At 34.3% G+C, this 25679-nt stretch overlaps 1 protein-coding gene across 7 annotated transcripts in view; it reads right to left on the minus strand.

Moving 5' to 3' along the window:
• Nucleotides 1–243: 243 nt before the first annotated feature.
• The window catches only part of LOC106666872 (oxysterol-binding protein-related protein 9), a 66685-nt gene continuing 41249 nt past the window's right edge, over nucleotides 244–25679 (minus strand). For 6 of the 7 annotated variants that reach the window (XM_014394368.2, XM_014394369.2, XM_014394372.2 and 3 more), the window contains 10 exons: nucleotides 8566–8705; nucleotides 6130–6165; nucleotides 5906–6065; nucleotides 5586–5845; nucleotides 5354–5528; nucleotides 5068–5287; nucleotides 4878–4999; nucleotides 1617–1722; nucleotides 1439–1537; nucleotides 244–492 (listed from right to left, as the gene is read on the minus strand). In XM_014394368.2, coding sequence (XP_014249854.1) covers nucleotides 1460–1537; nucleotides 1617–1722; nucleotides 4878–4999; nucleotides 5068–5287; nucleotides 5354–5528; nucleotides 5586–5845; nucleotides 5906–6065; nucleotides 6130–6165; nucleotides 8566–8705 — 1297 coding nt within the window. In that variant the 3' untranslated portion in view covers nucleotides 244–492; nucleotides 1439–1459. Of the gene's footprint in view, nucleotides 493–1438; nucleotides 1538–1616; nucleotides 1723–4873; nucleotides 5000–5067; nucleotides 5288–5353; nucleotides 5529–5585; nucleotides 5846–5905; nucleotides 6066–6129; nucleotides 6166–8565; nucleotides 8706–25679 lie in introns of those variants that run through there. The other variant, XM_014394374.2, reaches the window with a different exon arrangement.

Genomic DNA, 25679 nt, shown 5'->3' on the forward strand with positions numbered 1-25679 from the left:
AGCTAAACATAGTTGAATATCTGTGTGGAGAAATAAGATGTGTTTGAAGATGAAATTTACAATACTCAGTCATTTCACACAAAGCAAATGGCCTCGTGAAAATCTAAAAATTAAAACAGCATTATTATAATGCAAGTAATCCATGCTTGTTCAAAGGGATGGCTAAAATTATAATAATAATAAATAATAATAATAATAATAAATAATAATAATAATAATGACAAAACTGAAATGGAACTCGTATGGAATTTCAAAATATGTTATGTATTTCATTGGAATGAATTGGTTTACATGATTCCACAAGACTCCAAGAAGCTTTTCTAAAAATACAACGCGAATTGTACCTTGCAGAAATTTAACTGACATTACTTTTCCTTTCCGCTTTGACAGTTTATTTTCAATTCACATGGGATAGAGGAGAATTGTGTTGATTTGAGGTGGTTTGTATTAACTGACTCTGTCCCAAGCTTCTTTATTTCCTTCCACTTGTTGCTGTACAAACAGAAAAAAAAAAATTAAAAGTGATACTCATTCTAGCAGGCTGCAAAGCCAGCGTGTATCGTTAAATCTTGGACCAATCAGGGGTAAAGTTTTACGACTTTTAAATTATAATACCAATGTCAAATTTTTTATCAGTATAATCTATCACATAATATACAAATAAATTTTGTATCAACTATATACCTAGGAATCCTACATATCAACAATTTTCGAAAAATTCAATATCTTAAATTGCAATTTAAATTAAAGGAAAAAGTTTTATTTTACATTTAAGTTACCTAATATTTATTTGACAGTTAAAAAAAAAAAAAAAAAAAAAAAAACTATTTAATGATAGATACACCAGCAAATCCATTTAATGATCATAATAAAACTAAACTTCTTGAAGTCTTCTGAAAAAAATTAAGATTTTTTAAATAACCTTTAGCTTAATACTGTTAATAATTAATTTATATTACAATTTTTATCTATTACATCCCGTTTAAGCCTAATATAATTTTTACAGTACCTAAATTATCAAGAATGCATCTTTTTGTAATTTACTAACCCATTCACTATGTGCCTTACGATAGTTTGATCTTTATTTATTAATAAAAATTAGGGATGGTTAGGGTTATTTATTAATGGGATGGTTATTTATTCATAAAAATTTAAACATAAAACAATTAGCTATTGTGCAATCCTAAAATATGGAAATAGCCAAATTTTTTTTCCCTCCAACCGGCTTATTAATGCTCAAATTCAATTTGAAACTGGATGAAAAGTACTTGCGGTGTAATATGGAAAATCAAATATTCTTCTAATCATAAAAATGGTAGCATTTATAAATAAAATATATATAAACAACACTTGGTTGCATTTTATCTATCTAGTCTTGTTCTCAGAATTCCTCTTTTTTTTCTTTTTTTTTTAGAAAAGACAAACAAATTTTCTTTACTTAATAATTGCAGAGGAGGTATTATCGGACATTTGCTTTCAGTCTGTCAGCCAATGGCTTCATAAAAACCCAGTTATCTTCATCACCAGGCTGAAATAGCTATAATGAGAAAATAAAAGGTTAATGAGTTTTAAAATAAAATAATAATAATACAGGAAGGAATACAATTCAAAATTACCTTGGTTTCCCAAGCTAGCCCGAGAGTTTTTCTTTGTTGAGCCTCTAATCTTTGTTTTTGTTCCAAATTACATTTTGCGTTTGATGCCTGGGCAACATTGTTCATCCTAACAATAAATAAATAAATAAAAAATGTATAAGGCAACCATCATTGTTACATCAGTGGTTGCAGTGAAAAAAGTGGGTCAAAAATTGAATTTTCAAATAATCATATTTATAGGTCTTCTAATAAATTATATAGCGGATAAAATTTTCTGAATGTCTCAATTTTAACTTTCTAAAGGGTTTTTGATATTTTCTTAACTTAACTTAACTCGATTTTTATAATTTTTGACCTAACCCACTTTTCACCGCGATCGCAGAAAGAATCTATTGGGTCATAAAATAAGTCCCTAGAGGTTTTTGTTATGGAAAATTCAATGAAAATTTTAGGTAATTGTTAACAAATTTAATTTTACAAAATGTATAAACAACTTGTTTCACCAACTAACTACCTGTTGTGTATTCCATCTAATTTTGTAATTTTACTCCCAGAACGTCTGAAGTTATTAACTCTTCAATTTGGATTCTGCAGCCCTCGAGTTATTTCTTTCTCCTTGTTAGTATTGCATAGCCCAGAATAAGTGAAGATCTGAAGGTTACATCAGGGAAATAAGGTGGGTGGATAAGTACATGCAAAGACACATGGGGCAAGTATTTGTTATTTGTTTTTGGGGGGTTAAATGAGGATTAAAAAAAAATCCTTTCCTCCACTGCACCCTATATAGTTTATTGTGGAACCCTTATGAATTATAACCATACCTTGGATAATGCATGTTTTCCTATAAGCCTAAGCACTTTCCTCGGTACCTGTTTGCGCACCTCGTTTGGTGTGAGAATTGCCTTGCCAAAGTGCCTGTACCTCAACCGGGTTAATGCTTCACATTCAAAAAGGCTATGTGCCAATGGCTCTGGTTCCTCCTGACAGAGTTGGCATGTTTCTCTCTCCGCTTTGTCCATCAGTTAGGTGTAGTTAAGAGGGCCAGTATAGATGCCTATAATTTTACTCAAATCCTGCCTGCTGAGCGAGTGAGAGGAGTTCCTTCGCCTTCCTTTTTGAGAGACTGGTAAATCTCTTAGCTTACCTCATACCTGGCATACCTGGTGATTTTGTCCAGTGCTTAAGTTTTTCTTTCTCAAGTCATTTTTTCAGTTCCAACTTAAGTACACACTCCAGTGCACCTATTTGTCGTTCTGGCCCCGTGGGTGAGAGGGCTGCCCCTCCTTTTTTGGATAGTTGGTAAGCCTCTTCATTTCCTTTTATACCTTCATGGCTCAGAACCAATTTAAGGTAATGTTGTTTTGTTTTTCTAGAGGCATTACGCAATAAGGCACTCCCAGACAAGTTTGGAGAAAGCATATGCATTTAGTGCCTTTATGACAACTGCCTGACTTACTGAGAGTAATTAAATATGTGCACCTTTCATATTTTTCTTTATTAAATCCTGTGCACAGTTGTATTATATGAACCAGGTGCCTTTTATCTGTGAACCTTTCATATTTTTCTTTCCTGTGCATTTTAATATTCTTTACGAGGTGATGAAAAGTTCGTTGTGAACAAAACAAATTCAAAAGATCTCTTCAGAAGCGATTTTTTATCTGCAGCTAGCGCTTTACTTAGCCAGCTTATGATCAAAATTTGGATGCTAAGAGATTCAAGATCACACCCAATTTTTATATAATGATCAGTATTGTGAGGCAGATGGAACAGTTGTTTATAAGACCTGGTTTGCAATTTGTCCAAGACTTCCTACTGTATTACCGCCCCTTTTAAGGAATACTAGGCCATTGACTGTCATTGCTACAGTTCCTTTCCCTGTGTTTTCTTTGTATCTCCATTGAGCAGTTGCTTCACATTCAAAGATGATATGGGTAGTTGTTTTTTCCTCCTCATTGCACAACCTATATATGGGGGTCTTCATCGAATACCCATGCTATGTAGATGTTTTCTCAGATGCCAGCAGCCTGTAGACCTATCACTTCTCTGAGTTTAGTCCTCGTTAACTGTAGCAGCGAGTTTGCCAGTCTTGATGACGGTTGTTTTATTATAAGTGTATCATGTCTAGTGCCCCTAGAGTTTATACACTCCTCTTTTTATCTTTTTTGGATCCATGATGGAGGATTCTATTTGTTTTTGCTATGTTAAGAGTAGGCCTATATATGATCTTGCAGATCCTCCTCTGCCCAGTGTGTGCCTTTTCAATATCCAAAATTCCCTTGTGTCCTGGTACCCAAGGGTACAAGGTTGTTGTGGTTCCTCAGGTTTTGAAGATTTTGGATGCATTCACTGAGTAATTTTGATGTAACTTTTATATGCTTATGCTTTAAATAGCTGCTTAGCTACCCGATCTTGGTTTTTTTTTCCAGTGCCTTTTTTACAATTTTCTAAGGCCAAGCATCGATGGCTTCTATTTCAACTTGAAAGACAAAGGTCTGCCCTTAATGAGTTGATCATATTTTGGGTTTGTACAGAAAACGCTCCTTCATTAGTTTTGGAGCCATCTGTATTCCATATCATTGTACCTGATTTCCTCCTGAACTCTTCTTCTCCTTTGTAGTCTGTTCAGATTTTATAGGATTTTTTTTCTTCAATTAATTAAGGTTTTTAGTTGAGATAAAAATGACAGTGTCACGAGCGGTATTGGAACCCACAACCTTCAGCTAGATACGCCGCTACTCTACCACTTGAGCTACCGTGACTTCAATCCACTTGGACACTAACTTCCCATCTCAACCAACCTTTCAAATTTCCCTCCTTTTTGCCTTGTTTAGTACCCATCTTTGATTGTTTCAGAAGCTTAAAAGAGCTTTTTCTTTGTTTCTTCTTGTATAAATATTTCTAATGGGAGTAAGTTTAGCAGTTGATGAGCAATTGACGGGGTTGTTTTCAATGTTTGGGTAGCTTGTTTATGCTGAGCATGTGTCCACAAGATTGGTGAGTCATAGTATAATTTATGTCTTATTACTTTCCTACTTACTTATTCTTAATCCATGATGGATCTAGGTTTTTAGCTATTTGGTACAATGCAAAAAGGTTCAGGCCAGATGGGAGTCCTAAACTAATTGCTTTTCAGTGTTTAAACAATGACAAAAAATATTGCTTCTATAGATAAGTTGGATAAAATTAAATTATTTAAAAAAAAACACTACGGACTTATTTTACAAGACGTGAAAATGACATTTTTTAATCTGTTTATGGGAAATAAAACTATGCAAATCCTACCTTAATCCAGCTGTCACTTCTTTCCATAATCTTCTTGATTCATTCTCATCTTGAAATTCGATGGGACGGACAGTTTTGTTTATTATTGTCAATTTATGAACATCCGCAAAGGGTTCACATCGCTGGAATTTGAAATAATTTTTAATTATCTCTGTAATTCACTTCTTCTATTTATAGTATCATTACATACACCATCAGACCATTTGGCTTCCATTACACCATTCCATTCTCCAGTAATGGTGACGAAAGGTTTTTTCTCATTCGGGGCAAATATTTCTCCAGTTATTCTATGCTTTTTACCGCCATAAAATGGTTTAGTAATGAATTCGACAACAGCTTTGTAACCAGTTTTCTCGCAAGCTATATTCACTACACCACCTAATTCTATCCATGGCACTGTCAAAATGGACCTGTAAAACCACATTTTCATTACATATCAAATAATTCTGTTAAAAAAAAAAAAAAATCAAAACTACCTTCCATATCCATTGGGAAATGTAACTGTGTACTTTTCGTCATAATCGATAACATTTATTACTCCACTACCAATGTTGTGAACACCTATAGAAAGGCCCAGAAATTTGGATTTGGTCCATACATGTGCGTTAAAAGATATTCTTTTATTGTAATGCTCTGCATAAAAAGCCGAAACTGGAAAAACAAAATGGTTAGTAATAACAAATTGAATAACGAATAACTGTAATTTACTTGGCGGATGGTGAGAAACTTGTTCTGCAATAAATGTCAGTTGGTTTCCATTACACCAGGGGACAGGACCATCTTCAATTAATTGTGCATTGGGGTCCGCCTCATAATCCTCTAAATTCCAGTGACACTGAAAGAATTCGCCCAAAATTGGATTGTAAGGCTTTTTTGCAACACTACTCTTCCTTCCAGCATGGTATGAACACAAGTACCATAATACTACTTGAACCATTCTGTCTTTTTCTGTTTCTAGGTCTGCAATTCTACAAGGAAAATTTAACATAGAAACACGTGTTTAAGATCAATGAACAATATCCAATTACCTAATGAACATATCAGGATGTGCAAAGTAGTCTGCGTACATTTCTAAAAGAGACCTAGTCTCTAAAATGAAAGTCGGTAGAACAACTTTTGTTAAATCCATCCCTATTTTAACCTGGGAAAGGAGATGTGTCACTACTGAACCTTGTGACTCCATAGATACTGTAATTTTAAATCAATGTTAATCCTCCTTAAAAATATAATACTTTTTATATTTAAAGCTTACTGTTTGTGGTGTCTTCTGATGATGGCTCGTACAGCACTGAAAAAAAATGTATATATAAAACCCTGTATTCAGTTTGGAGATGTTTAGATGGGAGAAAGAACTAAAAGAATCACGTAAATATAATTTCTCAATTTAAAAAACATTTAAGTTCTAAAAGTACTAAAAAATGTATTCTCTAAATAAAAAATTAGATCAATCAATGTTCTTTCTTCCTAGTGTCTTAGGAAATGTTTGTGTTTTATTGTCCAAAATGAAGTAGGGGACCACAATGGCTGAGTGGTTTGGGTGGCCAACTTATAATTGCCAAGCTAGCGGTTCTCAGTTCATATCCTGGTACAGCCTATGGATTTTTAATTGTGCATTAATTATATGGAGAAAGTACTGTTAAGTGATTAGATCCTCTTCTATCACACCCAATGGGTAGTTCCTCCTTCTGTATGACACAAATTACTTTACAAGTCGTAATAAAAGTATAAGTACAAACAGAAAAGCATACAAATTTTAATCAGAAACAATATTTGGCTTATAAAAAAGGAAAGAAAAATGAAAAACCTCAGGGCAGATTTACAGGTGTAGTGATGCAGCCACAAAACTTTTTTCAGAATATTTGAGTTCAAAAATTTTCATTCTTGACTCTGAATTATTTGAACATAGTAAATTATATAGCCTCAGGAAATGGACAAAATTGGAATAAAGTAAACTAGAATCCTGCTTGTCCAAACTGATTGGGATCAAGCCTGTTCCGATTAGCCCATAATGAAGAAACGAGCAGTAAGACAGGTCTGGTAGACACACCATTCGACACAACGTACACACTTGAAAGATACGCTGCAAGTTTTGAAAAACATAGGACAGAGGAGGTAGTGTAGTTGTCGTTTTGGATTATTTTGGTCTTCCTATCTTTGTAGTTTCGGCTTGTACAGTTTTTGATAATCATTTTAGTGAAAATTCACCTCTAAAGATGGTAAGAATATGTGTCACACCAGAACAATGATAAACAGACTAAAAGTCACACAGTTCAGTGAAGCCAAACACAGGTTCATCACCATGCAGACATCACAATTTTTGGATTAGGGCAAAAATCAGCAATTAGAAATGGGCCAAAAATAACTGGCAATTAATACTACACAGACAATTATATTTTCTAAACAAAAACATTTTATCTATGCTGACAGAAACATGTTCAGGTAGGACAGACATTTGGTTAAACAGTGAATTAGTAGAATCTTGCTAATCCCAATTGATTGGGATTGAGCTCTGTTCAGATTACCCGACTAAAGTAGAATCAAGCAGTAAGATAGATCTGGCAGATACACTGGAGCAGGTAATAAAACACAAGTATACGTTGAAAAATAGGATGTAAGTTTGAAGTTGGAAACCAGGACAACATGTGATAGAGTAGTTAAGTTGGTTTGAATCATTTTGGTCTGCCTATCTTCACAGGTTGTATGGTTGTTTTTAATAATAATTTTGTTAAAACTGACTCCTTAAGATGGCGACAAGTCAAAACACACCTGACAGGCCAAAACAATTACAGGCAGACCACAACGTTCGGAAAGGATCAAACTAAAGCCAGTTAAAAAGTCATTGGTTTGTTTGGCAATTCAGAGGCGTTTAATTTACTAGGGTTAGGTTTCATAAAATATCTCTGCATCCTTGGGCAAAATTGGATAAAGCAAAAAAAAACACTTTTTAGGGCTGTTATTAAAATTTTTAGACCTTTGATACAAATTAAATTTTTGCAGTACCCTTTTATAGTAGTGTACTCATATTTCATAAAATTCAATGTAGTTGTCCTACAAATTTTTTTTTTTATTTGTTTAATTACACCTTGACTTCTGGTGTATTATTATGACAATTATCTGGTTTCTAACACAATTTTAGGGTATTGTACCACTAATGCAGTTATTTATGGGTAAAATTTGATAAGTCAAGTTACCAACTAAAGAAATGCAACATACTAGTAGATAAAAAACATAAATTGTCCCACCTAGACAAATATTCATTATGACCATAGGTATGATAAGTATCATTATCAAAATGTAGACACAACTTTTCAAGATGTTTAAAAAGGCGCATCATGTTTAATGGAAATGGTTTCTTTGTCAACTTGAAAATCGTACTGTCTGTCAGTCCTAAAGAGATTTACTGCAATATCTTATTTCATTTTGAGAAAATTTGATTTATCCAGTTTTGCCCTGAGGGCGCAGATCTAATAACCAATTGTGATGATGATCCATATCCTATGAATATTAGGATGCAAGAGGTCTAAATAATAATGCCTTCATCTCATCTCTAGAAGGGTCGTGGGTTGGAATCTAAGATGAATTAAGGGGATTGAAACTTAAGGAACTTCCAAATAATCCTTTTTTTTAACAAAAACATCATGAGGTTGGTTTAACAAAAAATTGTAAGCAGTAGTAAAATTTCACTCACAATCATAATCAATCGTGCCATCTGGTTTAATGAAATTACGAGTAGCTGGAGCCGCTGTGCGTGAAGATGAGGCATGAGAAGATTCCCCATTTTCTGCCTGTGTGCTCGGAAGAGGGCAGGGTTCTTCTTCAAACTCCTCTCTGTTTGGGGAGAAAATAAAACAATTGAAATACACATCAATTAAAGGGTTATATTCTATAAGTGAAACTGTAAATTACTGAAGAAAAACACTGTTTATCCTGCATACAATTAAAGAAATATTATTATTAACCTTAATTTATCGCTTAATTACTTGTTAATATGTACAGACGAGTGTTGTAACATTATTTAAAAAAAAGTTTATTTAAGGATTTTCAACAAAACAGACACTGTCATGTCCATAGAAAGTTGATGTAATTTTAGAGGTGAACATCATTTAAAACTGTACTAAAAAATAGTTTTTAAACAATTTTAAATCAACCAAAAAAGGTCAAGATTAAGACTGTTATGCAGTAACGGGCGGTGCCATGGGTTTTACATTTCATTAAACAAGGTAGGTTCGAGTTTTATTTGTGATTTTAACTTTAAGAGATATGAGCATTTATTTATTTATTTTAAAGGTATAAATAGGATTTTAAGCCATCTTACATGTTTCTTAGAAATAAATTTAGTTTTATAAACATTAGTACAATAATACTAATAATAATAAAACAAATAATAAAATATGAATGATCATGAGAACCAGTGGGCCGGATCGGCAAAGAAGCTCTCATGTAACAAGAGATTGCAGTCGGAGGATCTGACTCATAGAAAATAAGCCATTCTGACCGAATTAAGGATAGGCCGTGGGAGGCTGACACACAAACACTTACTGTTGGGCCAAAGGCTGCTTGATATGTGCCGACCAATTGAAGGGTGCAATTCCTTGGCTCCATACAGAGAGTGTGTAGGAATGCCAGCTGGTATGATAATCATGCTTGGACAAGGCAGCAAGTATCTGGGTCCTCTGTTCTCATTTTTGGAGGAAATAGGTTTGTTTTACTGTAAATAGTACTGATAGTTTTGAGTACCTAGTGTGTGTTGAGATTGAATGTATTTATTGGCGTGAATGTGCAGTATAAGAGGGCTTATGGCGAAATATCGAGTACTCCATCGACCCTCAATTAGGTTCATTATATAACACATGTAAAGGGTGATGGAGGAATATCCAGTACTCCACCATCCTAATTGAGTGAATGGTATATAATATAGGAAAGAATGAGTGAGAGTGTGAATGGGTTTGGATTAAGGAACTGCATGTGTTGGGTGCTGTAATGATCAAGCTGTAAACGGAACCCAGGGCCAAACCTTAGTGGGTGGATGGAGCAGACCGAGGTCTGACCCCGGACTGCCAACACACGAGATCTTCGAGGCCTGGTGGTAGTTTATTGTTGTCATTTTTGTTTCATTATTGTCAAAAGCTAGAATTGCCAGCAGTCTGTGAAAAGTGATAGGCTCAACTCTGCACATGAGTGTGTATACATGTACGTACATATGCAGATTTGAGCTTACACAACAGTAGTCAGTAAAATATACAAAACAATAATGATAATAATATATTCTTTAAAATATTAATTATTTATAATCGAATGATGAAACACATTAAGAAAGAAGAGACAAAAAATAAAGAACATAAAAGGAAATAGGGGAAAAGAAAGGAAGAGCAAAGAAAGGGAGAAGATTCATGTTGTTTTTAAAAACTTAGATGCCATGGAGATGAAACAAGCCAAGTAGAAGCAAAATGTACTTCCCAGGGAAACAAATTCGATAGTCTTACAATTTCTGAAGGATAAGGCTAAAGTTCTAGAGGAGTGTTGAAGGCTTGGTATAAGATTGCTGAAGACATTAATACAAGGAAGAAATCGTGAGATGTAGTCTGGTGTGACGTAGGTTTTAGAACAAACATTTTCTTTATCGTGGCAACCTTTCGATCTTTATTGAGATCATCTTCAGGGCTCAAAGTGTCTGGCACTCTCAACATGACACACAAGAATGACACAATTACTCAGAAAACCAACACTTTGAGCCCTCAAGATGATCTCAATAAAGATTGAAATGTTGGCACAATAAAGAAAATGTTTTTCTAAAACCTACGTCATACCAGACTGCATCTCACGATCTGTGTGTGTGTGAATAATCATCGACTAACGGTCACTAACCACCACACATAAGGAAGAAATATGATCTCTTCGTGCATGATCATAACAGTATCTAATGAAGGAATGATGAGAAGTTTGAAGGCGTTGAAGCAATCAAGAGCCCAAGGAAAGTGAAAAAATTGTGATACAGTAAGAGATTAAATGAATTATTATGGATTTAATAAAGAAGTTTAGTTTTCTGTGGAGTGAAAAAGCTAAGGTGTCAAAGAATATGGAGGCTTGAAGAACTTTTCAATAATAGAGTTCACAAGGTCACATGTAAGCTTGGAGTTGACCTTGGTATGCTTTTTGGAAATTAATAATTAATAGTACTGGGATTTGTTAGGATTTAAAAGAATTCCGTTTACTGCTTGACCATTAATTGAGAGAATGAAGATCACGGTTGAGCATAGTTTCTCAGAGATGTTGCTGCCTATCTACAAATGGAAATCATTCAGACATCAAAAGATTGACGAATTGTTAAAAAATGTATCAATACACCATAGATTATAAAAAATATGTTGTATAATATATTATCCATGAAAAAATTTAACAAATGTACAAATAATAACGCGGTAACTTAAAAAAATGAATAGACCAGGGAATACTTTGAACATTGGTTATTGCTAATAGCGTTTAGAATATTGTAAAGACTAATTTAACTCGTTTAAACATCCTTGTCCTGAGATTTTGATACTTCTTCACATTTTAAGGCAATTGCATACCTGTTGTTGCGTGGTCGGGTTGGCAGGATGTTCCCCATGATTTAACCCGCGGACGAGATTATTTTCGTGTTATTCATCTTGAAACAATTGAACAGTTTACAATGTAAAAAGATAAATTGTAATGGCGACAAGTCGAGGAGTAAGAGCAGGCAGAAAACCTCTTCAAACAATAAGGAGAGCCTATATCTCAGGGCTGTGTGTACAAATGGCACAAATATTTTCTATAGTGGATGAGAATTTAAACAAAAAGGCATCGGATGTCAAAACATCGTGGTGATTTGTAAGATAAGAAAATACCCCTGATGATTTAACTCGTTAAGTGTTATTTTGGGTTTGATCATAACTACAGACAGCATGAACTACCAAAAGCAGGTCAATCTGAAAATTTGAATGACGTCAAGGACCCGTAAGCAAATGCAAAACCTCAACCAATGTTTGAAAAAATCCAATCAAAATAAATGTGTAGACAAAAAGGGTTATTAAGTTTTCAACGTTTCCAATCATTTACACACTTCGAAAGATTTGAGGACAAATTTACAAACTTGCTCAAGTTGTGTCGGTTAAAAACCAGAGTATTTTTTGGATAAATTAAACCTTACTTAGTGCGGCGAGGGCGAGTCAGAGCTCGATGTGACATGTGTTCGGTGTAAGAAAATCAACTTTAGACGTGTAAATAATTTTTACCTTCAAAGTTGCAAACTTGATAGAAACACAAGACAACTCGATGCTTTAATTAAAATTAATGGAAAACATGTAAGCTTTACTCGAGAAATGCATACAGAGAAAATCATATCACGCAATATTTTATTGTAATAAAACAAATAGAAAAGAGCAATTATCACCAAATAGGTTTGCACTTCAAACAAATAACCCAAAAGGTGCATGACATTTGACTGTAAATTACACATCTGGGTTAAATTACATTAAAAGAAGTACGGTAATTTCAAAAATTTCAAACAAGGCCTATTTTCGATCTTAGTGCATTTTTATGGATTATCTGGTATATTTATCTGAAAAGACCGATAAGTATAACTTGCAGCTTGCTTAGAGGAAGGTCGAAGGGATATTTAGTTAACATCGTTTTAAAGATAACTGGCGATGATTGTAATAATTACACAACTTAATGACTCGATCGGCTCGATTTCGTTTTGAAATGAATCCAACGGATCGGAAATTGTTGTGGATTCAATGCAAATTGGCAAAATAAACGAAACTGGGAGTAAGACGATATAACTTATTCACTAATTTTAATAAATTATACTTTTAATCTAAGGTCTTTGTTGAGATGGAAAAAGGGTGACGACAAATTGAACCGATCCCACTGCTACCTGAACCTGAGGTGGGAAGCCCGTGAACCTTATTTCCTGATGTAAAAAGTGCCGGTCAAACGGAATGAGTCTATGGGTCATGTAAATAGAGGAGGCTGAGTCTATGGATGGGACATCCACGTCAAACCATCGATGTTCGATGTTTTTGTAACTTTTATATATTCATTATTAAAGCAACGTAATACTTTTATTTATGAGAAAAAATAGATAATAAAAACATAAAAAATTCACGAACAGTAATCAAGTAATATAAACTCGATATGCTGAATTTGTCTGAATAAATGCTGGGCATTTGTAAAAACCGTTGGGTCACGCTTTAGCATCACAGATAGTCGTACATACAACCCACAACCACGAACTAAAACACACTTATCCACACTTACCGATGCAACGCTATGCGACGCTACCCGACGCCTTGTCACGTTTTGGTAGGGTGTGCACATCTGCCCGACGCAAGCATACGCCGCGTACAGTCACACAGCGTGTATGACAATAACGTGTATCACGCTCGCAACGCCTCTTTTGTTCTTAATGCATTATTTTGAGCAAAACCTTGTTGCTTAATGACTCGATCGGCTCGATTTGGTTTTGAAACGACCGGAGGATGTTAATATAGTTAACAATATATTTAACTAAATAAATTGTTAGTTAAATTTTATGAGCAAAACCGTGTAATAAATTGTTAGTTAAATTTTATGAGCACAACCATCTAATATTGTTTGTTAAACTTAATGGTTTTAAATAAAGTTATTCCTAACCATCAAAGTTTTGATCTCGCTTAACTTGGTTTACATTAAAATGACATGTAATTAATATAACGACAAAATTACATGTACTTGGTTTGAAATAAACTACAAAAAATATGAGTGACCCGGTCTGACGCACGAGCAAAACCATGAAATAAATTGTTAGTTAAATTCATTATATCAAAAAGTGATATTCTGGTGTTTTGATAGATTTTATACCAAACCGTTACAATTATTTTTTAAAAATAAAAATTAATGAATTTTTGATCTTGGTTAATTTGGTTTATATTAAAATAACTACAATTAGTAATTAATATAACTACAATAATACATTTAGTTTGAATAAAAATATGAGTATCCGGTTCTTCGACTCTATTCGATGCGACCCGACGAAAATCAGGACAGTGGGGATCGCAGAGTAGGTTAGCGTGGCATAGCATCGGGCAGTTGTGCACGGGGGTAATGCAACCTTATGGAAAATCGGAGTTTGGATTTGCGTCGGGTAGCAACGGGTAGCGTCGCTTGGCGTAGCATCGGGTGTGTTCCCGGCTTAATAAGTGACAGACAACTAGAACGACAGCGCGGAACTTCTGTAGTTAAGCGGAAAGTACTGGAAGATATATGTGACAGGCGAGCGAAATCCTCAAACTTTATTGGTCAGTGTTTTCTTCTTTTCGTTATATTAAAGTAATACATATACATATATAAAACAAAAACAATGACTAATAGTGTTTTGAAATTAAACTTGCAGAAATCAGATTTAACGAAGATTAAGAGGAATAAATACAATGCCAAGCGCAAAAAATACCCCAACGTACTGAAAGGTGGAGCAGAGGTTCAACAGGCACTCCGAACGATGACTCTCACTAAAATCAACCGAGAATAGTTTACTTTGATAAATGATTTTCAAAAGGAACTTGTCATTTTCAATTGTGTGACAAATTTGCGGGCTCTGGTAAAAACATCGTCGCTTTACGTAGACGGTACATTTCCGTCCAGGGTTTTATGAAGGCCTCTGTACCAACTTTTTGCGGTTTCGGGGCCAAAGTGGATCCAAAAGTTTATGTGGATAGTAAGGTTCGATATGAAGTAGGGAGCTTGAGCAATGGTTCGAAGGATTTTGTTCTTGAGTGTCTGGATTGTTGGGAGGCTGAGGTTGGGATGAAGATGCAAGGTTTTTATGAAGGGGGTCTGTATCTTACGTTTGCGGTTTCGAGGGCAAACTGGATCCGAAAGTCTGTGCGGATGGTAAGGTCGGATATGAAGTACGGAGCTTGAGCGTTGTTGTTTCCCAAAGTAATATCCTAGGTCCGTAATAAACTGCTCAAACATGACTAGGGATTTGTAATTTAGTCTATTAATATATTAATGTTAATTAAATTAACCGATATACTCTTGTTAGTTGGATAAAACAAAATAGAAAATACAAACCAAAAACAAACAAATGTTAATCCTCATTTTTAATAACGGATTTACTTAAGAATAGTAAACATGAAGAGACTCATTTTGTAAACGAACTTTTCTTGTCTTTTCTCTATTTTAAACCAGTTGTATTCTCTTTAACCATGGAAAGACATCATCTTGAACCAAAAGTGGGCAATATAATTGTGAGAATCAGACATCGAGGACACCGGCAAGTGGATATCGTAGAGGCAGTTGGCGTTTCTTAGAGCGTCCCGGGCTTTACCCTGATTCCGAGAGACTGGAAGTGCCAATAGGGTAGCATTACGACGCTAAGGGAGGGAAGAAATACTGTCACTGCTGCAAGACGGAACCCTTTTTTAGTACCCACCAAATTCTAAATCAAGTAGAAGATATTTTGGCCAAGATTTAAATTGACCTGGATTATTTCTGCTGTAGTAGTTTCCAGTGCAATCGATTAAACACGTTTTGTTCCCTTTGTTTTATTGTGTTCCAAATCTTTCTGTTAAATAACACTCGAATGTTTAGGGTATATTCTGAAACTGTAATAAATAAATCATTAGAATCCAGTTCGGAAGTTTATCAAGGAAAGAAATAAACCAAGCAAGCAAGTATTTTCATATTTTAGAATTTGACTTGTGCTTTTGACAATAGTGCCAAGCTAAGGGATACCAAATGTTTATCATAGCTACTATCTAAATAATCGGTAGGGGTGATAAATTGAAGGGCAGACCGTAATCAATTCAAACAAGGGAGCCTGTAACCTTTAACCTATCAATGCTTTTTCGCCGAGGAAAAATATTATTCAGCATCTTATTACATTTGGAAAGTTGATAGATTCAATTTATCATTTTTGACGATAATTCTATTTTTATAAAATAACAAGTTTAAGATATATTTTGAACCTTTAATATATTTATTTAAAATTTTAAAAGTCCCGTTTGTTTGTTTTAAACAAAACGTACAGTCAATTTACAAACTATAAATGTGAACCTGTAATTTGTGTGTTACTGGTCATTTTGGTCCGTCAATCCTCGCTGAGTTGGCCTATTTTTTGGGGGGAGCGCCGAACCCCAGTGGCAACCGCGTCGAACGCCGCGGTCTTTTGTTCGATTTCAGCCGAATTCCCCTTGGAATTTCTGCCCTCGCCCAAATATGGGCCTTTAAACTGCTCAAAAATGAATAGGGATATTTGTAATCATTCTATTCTAACGATAAATGATATTCTATTGATGTGATGATATTAATGAATAGTTAAATGATATTCTTTTCATTTTAATTAAATTAACCGATATATTCTTGTTAGTTGGATTAAAACAAAATAGAAAATACAAATCAAACACAAAAAAATTGTTAATCCTCATATTTAATAACGGATTTACTGAAGAATAGTTAATATGAAGAATACTCATTTTGTAAAGAACCACATTTTCTTGCCTTTTCTCCATTTTAATCCAGTGGTGGATGTGGATATCGCAGAGGTAGTTGTGCGTTTCTCAGAGCACTGAGTTCGTCTGTATAGTGATAGCAGAAGAAACTGGAATTCAGACAGAAAGGCGACTCATTAGTAAACATAACAGCATCCCAATTGGTGTTCTCTTCTAGGCATTCGTTGTACCATATTCTCCTGAGTTGCTGGAGGCGGATATAAATAGGCCAACTCAGCGAGGATTGACGGACCAAAATGACCAGTAACACACAAATTACAGGTTCACATTTATAGTTTGTAAATTGACTGTACGTTTTGGATCATTTGAAACTAATTACTTCCTAAAAATCAACTATATCTTTTAAAACAAACAAACGGGACTTTTAAAATTTTAAATAAATATATTAAAGGTTCAAAATATATCTTAAACTTGTTATTTTATAAAAATAGAATTATCGTCAAAAATGATAAATTGAATCTATCAACTTTCCAAATGTAATAAGATGCTGAATAATATTTTTCCTCGGCGAAAAAGCATTGATAGGTTGAAGGTTACAGGCTCCCTTGTTTGAATTGATTACGGTCTGCCCTTCAATTTATCACCCCTACCGATTATTTAGATAGTAGCTATGATAAACGTTTGGTATCCCTTAGCTTGGCACTATTGTCAAAAGCACAAGTCAAATTCTAAAATATGAAAATACTTGCTTGCTTGGTTTATTTCTTTCCTTGATAAACTTCCGAACTGGATTCTAATGATTTATTTATTACAGTTTCAGAATATACCCTAAACATTCGAGTGTTATTTAACAGAAAGATTTGGAACACAATAAAACAAAGGGAACAAAACGTGTTTAATCGATTGCACTGGAAACTACTACAGCAGAAATAATCCAGGTCAATTTAAATCTTTTAACATGTGCCAATATAATAAACGAGGTCATACGTAAGTTATTAACCGCTGAAAAGTTAATTTTTTTCAAGGTTAGCCTTCAATTTTTATCACATCACTATATTGTATATTTATTACATTTTTATTACAATACATATTATTATATTCATTACATTTATTAGTATTGTCTTGGAGTAATATAATACAATGCTAATTTGATTTGTTTCTCTTCCATCTCAAATGAGTAAAACGGCGGTGTGAAGATGTGGGTCTGCCACAATAATACATTCACAAAAAGAAGGAAGCTTAATAGTGTCTGTGAAGTATCCAAATCAAAATCATGGCAGAACATATATACACAAAATAATACAAAAAGCCTACTGTGTTTATAAAACCATTGTGTATGAGACCCAGTACTGTGGCAAAAAAAATTGAAAAAGAAGGCACGAAATAAATTTCAAAAAATAGAAAAAAGAGGGCATGTTTGAAAATTACAGGAGCAATACTTGAAGAACACTGGGATTGCCACCATTGCATATAGAGCAGACTCTTAGGACAAAATGAAATAAAACATAACCTAAAAGAAAGCCACTATAAAATCCTTAAGAGAACTAGAGACTAACTAATGGGGGCCTTATTATGGCATACAGATGGATCCAAAATGGAACGTGGAGTAGACTGCTCAGTTTTTGACCTAGCAAAACTTCTAGACTCCCACATCAATTTTACAACCTGAGAACTTTGTGTACAAGAAAAATTTAAAAAGATATTACAAATGCACAGGTTCTCAGATAGCCAAACAGTACTAAGGGGTCTGATTATGTATGGTATACAGATAGATCTTAAATGGAATTCTTTCAATTAATTAAGGGTTTTAGTTGAGATAAAAAGTCTGTGTCACGAGCGGGATTCGAACCCACGACCTTCGGGTAGATACGCCGCTACTCTACAACCTAAGCTATCGTGACTTCGATCCACTTGGACACTAACTTCCCATCTCAACTCCACCTTTTGAATTTTCCCTCCTTTTTGCCATTTTTCAATTAATTGAAAGATTGGTCAAGTGGACCACTAAAAAGTGAACTTAAACGGAATGTAAGGGCAGGAATCAAAGACCCATTTTTTTAACGCGAAACCTCTAGACCCCACATCAATAATAGTGAAACCTGAGATCCACGCAATACTCCGGTAGTGCCCAGGTCTAAAAGGTACACAGATTCTCAGATAGCCAAGCAGTACTAAAGGGTCTGATTATGATATCAAAATGGATCTTAAGTGGAACGTGAGGACAGGAATCACAGGCCTAGATTTAAACCTAGCGTAACCCCTAAACCTCTCTCAAACCGATAATATTAAAAGTTGAGATCCACGCAGTACCATAGTAGCGCTAAAATGTGTACAGATTCTCATCCAGCCAAGCAGCCCTAAAGGCCTTCCTTCAATCAAAGCTGGTCCGGGAATGCTTAACGTATCTCCAACTACTGGACATATCTTTATATAACTACTGGGAAAACGCAATCAGGTTAGTCTGATGTGCCAGAAGGTGATGGAAGGCGACAAGGCTACAATTTGTTCGATTAGCTTAAGTAGCCAAATCATACTATACGCGGGACTGCACAACAAGTGGAAAAAGAAATGACTACATGTTGAATTGACCAGGTTCTAACAAATCGAAGAAGTTCCTTAATATCTCAACCACGAAAACAAAAACTTCTCTCCCTCAGTAGGCAAGAATTAACGTAATAAAGCTTTATACTGTCCATTCAAGTACAACCTTACAAACAAGTGAGACCAATTGAGACAGAAATCTGTCGACTCTCTCATGAAACCGCAGAGGCATCGGAACATGTACTATTTGACTGCGAAGCATTAGCCAAATATTGTCTATTCCACAATATTTAGGCACAGAGGACGAAAGGGAGACTATTGTCACCAATAACTCAGGAAGAAAACAACAATAAAACTGTTTAATGGTATGACGTATGAGATCTGTAATTTGATCTATCCTTTCAGTCAGACGCGCTTGACATTTCGCCACCCTAAGTGTGTTTCATTCTCTAATAAAGATGAATTTCAACTAGTTTGTTTGATCATTACCGGTTATTTTCTCCTGCCTAAATTTCCCAGGAAGAAAAAACATCAATAAAATTGTTTATTGTCTTGATGGTACGACGAATGCTATAACTATTAGCTCTGTAAATTGATTGATGTATCCTCGCAGGGTTGGTCTCTCAGACGCGTTTCGGCATTTCGCCATCATCAAGGTGTCGTACTATTGGACAGTAGGTAGGAGGTAGGAGCACCCATCACACCCTTTGGACCAGAAATAAATCTCGGCCCACCTCAATTAATGGATAGAGAAAGAAATCACTACACAATGGGTGCCTCGGGTAAAAAAAATCAGTTTCTTAACATTCAACCAGGAAAACAAAAATCAACTTATCTCTCAGCAGCCCAAAACGAAGACAAATAATAGTCCTTTATGCTGGCCATTGTATATTCTATCACCGGAACATGTCCTATGTGACTATATTACCCGGGTTTCTGGCCCATAGAGAAATCATAAACAAAATTATGTTTGTTCAAAGGTTCAATGCTGGTTCAAAAGCTCTCTCAAGAAATACAACTGTCCGTTTGATAGTTTACTAAGTTACTTTATGGAAGGAGCTTGTACAGTGGGGGTCAGCTAGTTAGAAGTTGTTCATTAATTTTATTTTTGTATGTTTCTTAAAGCAAGATATTTTGTATGTATGTCTATTTTTCTCCGAAATGTTCTAATATTTCGAAAAAATGCAAGCCTTGTAAATTAAGAAATACGATTCTTTAAACAAATATGTAGTGATCAAAGACGTTCGGTTGATTAGAACTGATTGAAATGTTTATAAAGAGATATGTATTGTAGAATTGTACCAAACGATCTGCTTGCTGGGAAGATAATCGTTCTTTGCCTTGATAGACTGCCCGTTAATTACAAGAAAAACTTCTGTAGTAGTCAAAGAAAAAAACAGATAAACTCTAGCCGTAAAACAAAATTAACAGATCTGATAGCGAGATCTCTTTAAGAGATAGTTATTATCCATCAAATGTTTTGACTAGCAAATTAATGTAAATAATAATGTTAATTCGGTGGGGTGAGTTTGTTGTTTAATCTCTTTAAAAGATAGTCCTTTTCATCATTTCTATTGATATGATAGTGAGATTCCCCCTTGGATATCTTCAGCTGGTTTTCGATCAATCACACACTGAAGATGGCGAAATGCCGTAACGCGTCTAACAGTCCATCCACCGAAGATAGGCAGACCTATATAAGTGTTAACGGTCAATCAAATTGGTTGAAAATCATCTATTCTAGAGACTAAGACACACTGATGATGACGAAATGCCGAAACAGGTGTGACAGACCAGCCAACGAAGGTAGGCGAACAAAGATAATCGGTAACAAAATGAGAAACAACAAATGAGACATCGGTAACAAATGAGACACACTGAGGGTGGTTCCGATGCCTCTGCTGTTTCATGACAGAGTCGACTGTTTCTTTCACAGTTTGTCCCATTTTTTTTAAGGTTGTAATTGAAAGTGCAGTATAAATGTCTATTATTTTGCTTAATGCTGAGAGAAGGCTTTGGTTTCATGGATGAGATGTTGCGGAACTTCTTTGTTCTTTCATTTCTTTCTCCACCCATTTGTTCAGTCCCACATTAAGCGTGAATGGGCTGCTTTAGCTACTCAGACAGTTCGTCGCCTTCAATCACCTCCTGGTACATCAGACTCACCTGATTGCGTTTTCCCAGGAGTTGGAGATAAGCCATCCCGGACCAGCTTTGAGTTGAAGGAAAGCCTTTAGTGCTGCTTACCTGCCTTAGAATCTGTGCACCACCTAGTACTACTAGAGTACTCCTACCTTGGATCTCAGCTTTTAATATTATTAGTGTGGGATTTCGCTAAGTCAAAATCTAGGTTGTGATTTCTGCACTCACGTTCCATTTTCAAGATCTGTATACCATATTTAGACCCTTTTAGTAGCAGGGTTTCAAAATTATAAAGTATAAGGTATTTCGATCTTCATTTCAAGTAACATAATGTGGAGTAGCAGCAGATAAAGCGAAAGGTTTATTTATATAAAATAATAGTTCAATCTCTCAAGTACCTCTGGGGTATCAAAACCGCCAGGTCAGATAAGCTAATAGGACAGGCGACATACCGATTGAAACACCTTATATTTGAGAGGCAAAGGTCTTATGAAAATTTAATAACCATGCCTGTTTGTGACAATGGAGACCTCAAATAAGTGACTGTTTATCGCATAGAATAGGATAGGAAAAATTCAGGGCTCGAGAAAAATCTGTATCCTTTGAAAAAAGCACATTATCGGAACCCCCATTTACGTTACTTAATTATCCTACAAAAAACCAAACCAACTGTATTCTAACCACGTGTTGCTTGTTTCATCAACTTTTTGTCAATAGGACATAATAATGTATACTTTGAAAAATCTTTTGCTTCATCCGTTGAAATAATAAATAGCAATATCCTTAGAAAATAACAATACGAATCAAGACAAAGACTAATAACAGAGTAGACTTATTAAAATAAAATAATAATGAATAAATAAGGAAACAAAAGAACGTATCTTTGATAATATATGTTAATTTTACGAACAATAAATGGCAGACTTGTTTTAATTTATAAAGAAAATGTTAAATGTTTTAAAATAGGTTTTTAGTCAATAAGATGATCTTTATATAGCTTTTGAAAATGAGTGAATATGCCTAGAAAATAATGGGCATCCAGTAAATGAGTTTTTAGTTATAAAGATGCTGTACGTCCTTTTAAAATGAGTTTTTAATTAATAAGATACAATGTCATTTTAAAATAAGTTTTTAGTCAATTAGATAACATTTATGCAGGTTTTGAAAATGCGTGATTATAGCTATAAAATAATTTGCCCCCAAAATGAGTTTTAGTGAGTAAGATACTGTCTTTTTGAAATAAGTTTTTAATCAATATGATGATATATACGTATTTGAAAAAGCACGAATGTGACTAGAAAATAATGGGCATCGAATGAGGTTTTAATCACAAGATGCTGTGTATACGTCCTTTTAAATTGAGTTTTCACTGACTAAGGTACTGTGTATTTTCAAAATGACATTTTAGCCAATAAGATGATGTTTACGAAACTTTAGAAAATGCGTGAATATGCCTAGACTTTATCCTTTAAAATGACTTTTTAGTCATAAATGTGCACTACGTTTCTAATGCAGCTTTTAAAAATGCTTGTTTATACCTACTACAAAATAATGGTCATAGATTTAAAATGAGTTATTAGTGAAAAGATATTGCATATTTTTACAATGAGATTTTAGTCATTAAGATGGAATATGTAGCTTTTGAAAATGCGTGTTACGCAATAATGGACATCCTCTTAAATGAATTTTTAGTCTTAAAGATGCTGTGCGTCCTTTTCCAATTAGTTTTTAATGAATAAGATACTGTCAATAAGATGACGTATACGTAGTTTTGAAAATGCGTAATTACGCCTAGAAAATAATGGGCAACCTCATAAAATGAGGTTTTTTTTTAATAAGATACTGGACGTCCTTTTAAATGAGTAATTACTGAATAAAATACTGTGTCTTTTTAACATGAATTTTTAGTCAATTAGATGACGTTTATGCAGGTTTTGAAAATGCATGATTATGCCTAGAAAATAACTGGAAATACTTAAAATGACTATTTAGTTAAGAAGATGATATTTACCCTAGCGTCTGAAAATGCGTTAATATGCCTAAAAAATAAAGACTATCCACTTTGAGTTTCTATTCGTAAAGAATCTGTACGTCCTTTTAAAATAAGTTTTTAATGAATAAAATACTGCATCTTTTTAAAATAAGGTTTAGTCAGTAAAACGATGTATATGTTGCTTTTGAAAATGCATGTTTATGCCTACAAAATAATTGGCATCCATGTAACATGAGTTTTCAGTAATAAAGATGCTTTACATACTTTTAAAATGAGTTTTTCCCGAATAAGATAATGTGTATTTTTAAAATGACTTTTTAGTCAGTAAGACGATGTATAAGTAGCTTTTGAAAATGCTTGTTCTTGCATAGAAAATAATGGGCATCCATTGAGGTTTCAGTCATTTCGGTGCTGTACACGTCCTTTTAATTTGAGTTTTCACTGACTAAGGTACTGTATATTTTTAAAATGGCTTTTTAGTCAAACTTTAGAAAATGAGCGAATATGCCTAGAATATGAGGGGTATCCTCTAAAATGACTTTTTAATCATAAATGTGCACTACGTCCTTTTAAAATGAGGTTTTACTGAATAAGTTACTGCGTCTTTTAAAATGAGTTTTTAGTCAGTAATATGATGTACATGCAGCTTTTAAAAATGTTTGTTTATACCTACTACAAAATAATGGGCATTGATATGAAATGAGTTTTTAGTGAAAAGTTATTGCAAATTTTTACAATGAGATTTTAGTCATTAAGATATGGAATATGTAGCTTTTGAAAATGCGTGTTTATTATGCCAACAAAATAATAGGTATCCATTTAAAATGATTTTTAGGCATAAAGATGCTTTAAATCCTTTTAAAATGAGTTTTTCCTTAATAAGACACTCTGCATATTTAAATTGACTTTTTAGTCAGTGAGACGATGTATACGTAGCTTTTGAAAATACTTGTTCATGCCTAGAAAATAATGGGCATCCAATGAGGTTTTAGCCACAAAGATGCTGAATACGTCCTTTTAAAATGAGTTTTTACTGAATAAAATACTGCGTCTTTTTAAAATTAGTTTTTAGTCAACAAGGTGGTGTGTGTTTTAAATAATTTTTTAGTCAATAAGATGGTGTATGTATGTTAAAATGGCTTTTAATCAATAAGACGGTATGTGCTTTTTAAAATGAGTTTTTAGACAGTAAGATGATATGTAGGTTTTGAAATTGTGTGTTTAGGCATATGAAACAATGGGTGTAAAAAAATAATAATCAGTTGTTAATCAATAATATGTCGTGTGTACTTTGAAATGATTGTTAGTCAATAAGATGATATGTGTCATTTTATAGTGATTTAAGTCAATAAGGTGATATGTACCTATTGAAAATACGTATTTAGGCATACAAAATAATGAGCTTCCAAAAAATAATAAAGAATTTCTTTATCAATAATATGGCGTGAATAGTTGGATGTTTTAAATGGTAATATGTGTATACATGGTAATATATGTAAATGACATAATCATGTCAAAAGGATAAAAATGATATATTTTGAATATCTTAGAGAACATTAGTTAATACATAAGAAAGGAAATGAAATTTTGTGATGGCAAGCTGCATTTCGAGCTTTTAGCCAATAAGTTAACCATGGACTTTGTAGATATAGTTTTAATTTACAAAAATGGTACGCGATAAAAGAATGAGCTGGCTTTCAGCCACTAATACGTTAACTATGTGTTGAAGAGCAATTGTTAGTCAATAACACGATTAGACGAGAATCTTTTAAATGTTTGTTATGTGGTGTGTGTACTTTTAAAGTTTTTTTTATTTGATGAAATTATGCGGCAGGATTGAAAATTATTTTTAGCTCCTTTGACTGGGTTTGTCAAAAATTTAATATGTTTACAGGTAAGTTAATCACTTTTGAAGAAAGGATTCATATGCCAAACGGACAAACTCTTTTAACGTCAAAGAGATATGAATATTTTCGTTTTGGCAATTTAGCCGTTTTGAAAAAAAAATTGTGTTTGCTGTGGCTGTAATTAAAGGAGTTAATAGGTAGAAACGTCTTTTATTTTTTATTTAAGATAAAAATGCACATGCATTGGAAGGAGCAGGACTCGCATCGGGCTCCTTTATACAATTTGTGACGTAAATGCGAAAAAATGTGCACTTTGGAAAAAAAACTATGAAACTCACTTCACAGTCACAGAATCCCTGCGGCTGAAACTCGTCCATTTCGAAGAGAGGATTCTCAACATTTTTGACAATTTCCTTCTCGGCCCTTGTGAAGATGAACTGCACAAAAAAACTCCACCGGTCACGGGGAGAAGGGCCGGAGGTGAGGATCTGCGAGTCGAGACTGCCGCGACCGTGTGTTTGTAAACATCGTGACGAGGCGGAGAGCAGGGTAGGAACGAGACCAAGGCTATACAACGAGTGATATAGTGACGAGGGCAGAGTACCAAGTCAGACTAACTAAGCTTAGATCGAGCCTGGTACAACTACAAAGACGATGAAAACGGGAGGGGGATCGAGAGAAAGGGAAAGCAGAGAAAGCGAGAGGAGGATATAGTGATTACGATGGGAAAGCAAAGACAGCGGAGCCGAGGGCAATACGCAACGCAGCCTAGATGTGCCCAATGACGTCACCACAAATATACATCGATCCGCGGCCGACATCGCAA

The sequence above is a fragment of the Cimex lectularius genome, unplaced genomic scaffold (genome assembly GCF_000648675.2).
Source record: "Cimex lectularius strain Harlan isolate CLEC.00 unplaced genomic scaffold, Clec_2.1 scaffold21, whole genome shotgun sequence".
NCBI classification, from domain to species: Eukaryota; Metazoa; Arthropoda; class Insecta; order Hemiptera; family Cimicidae; genus Cimex; species Cimex lectularius.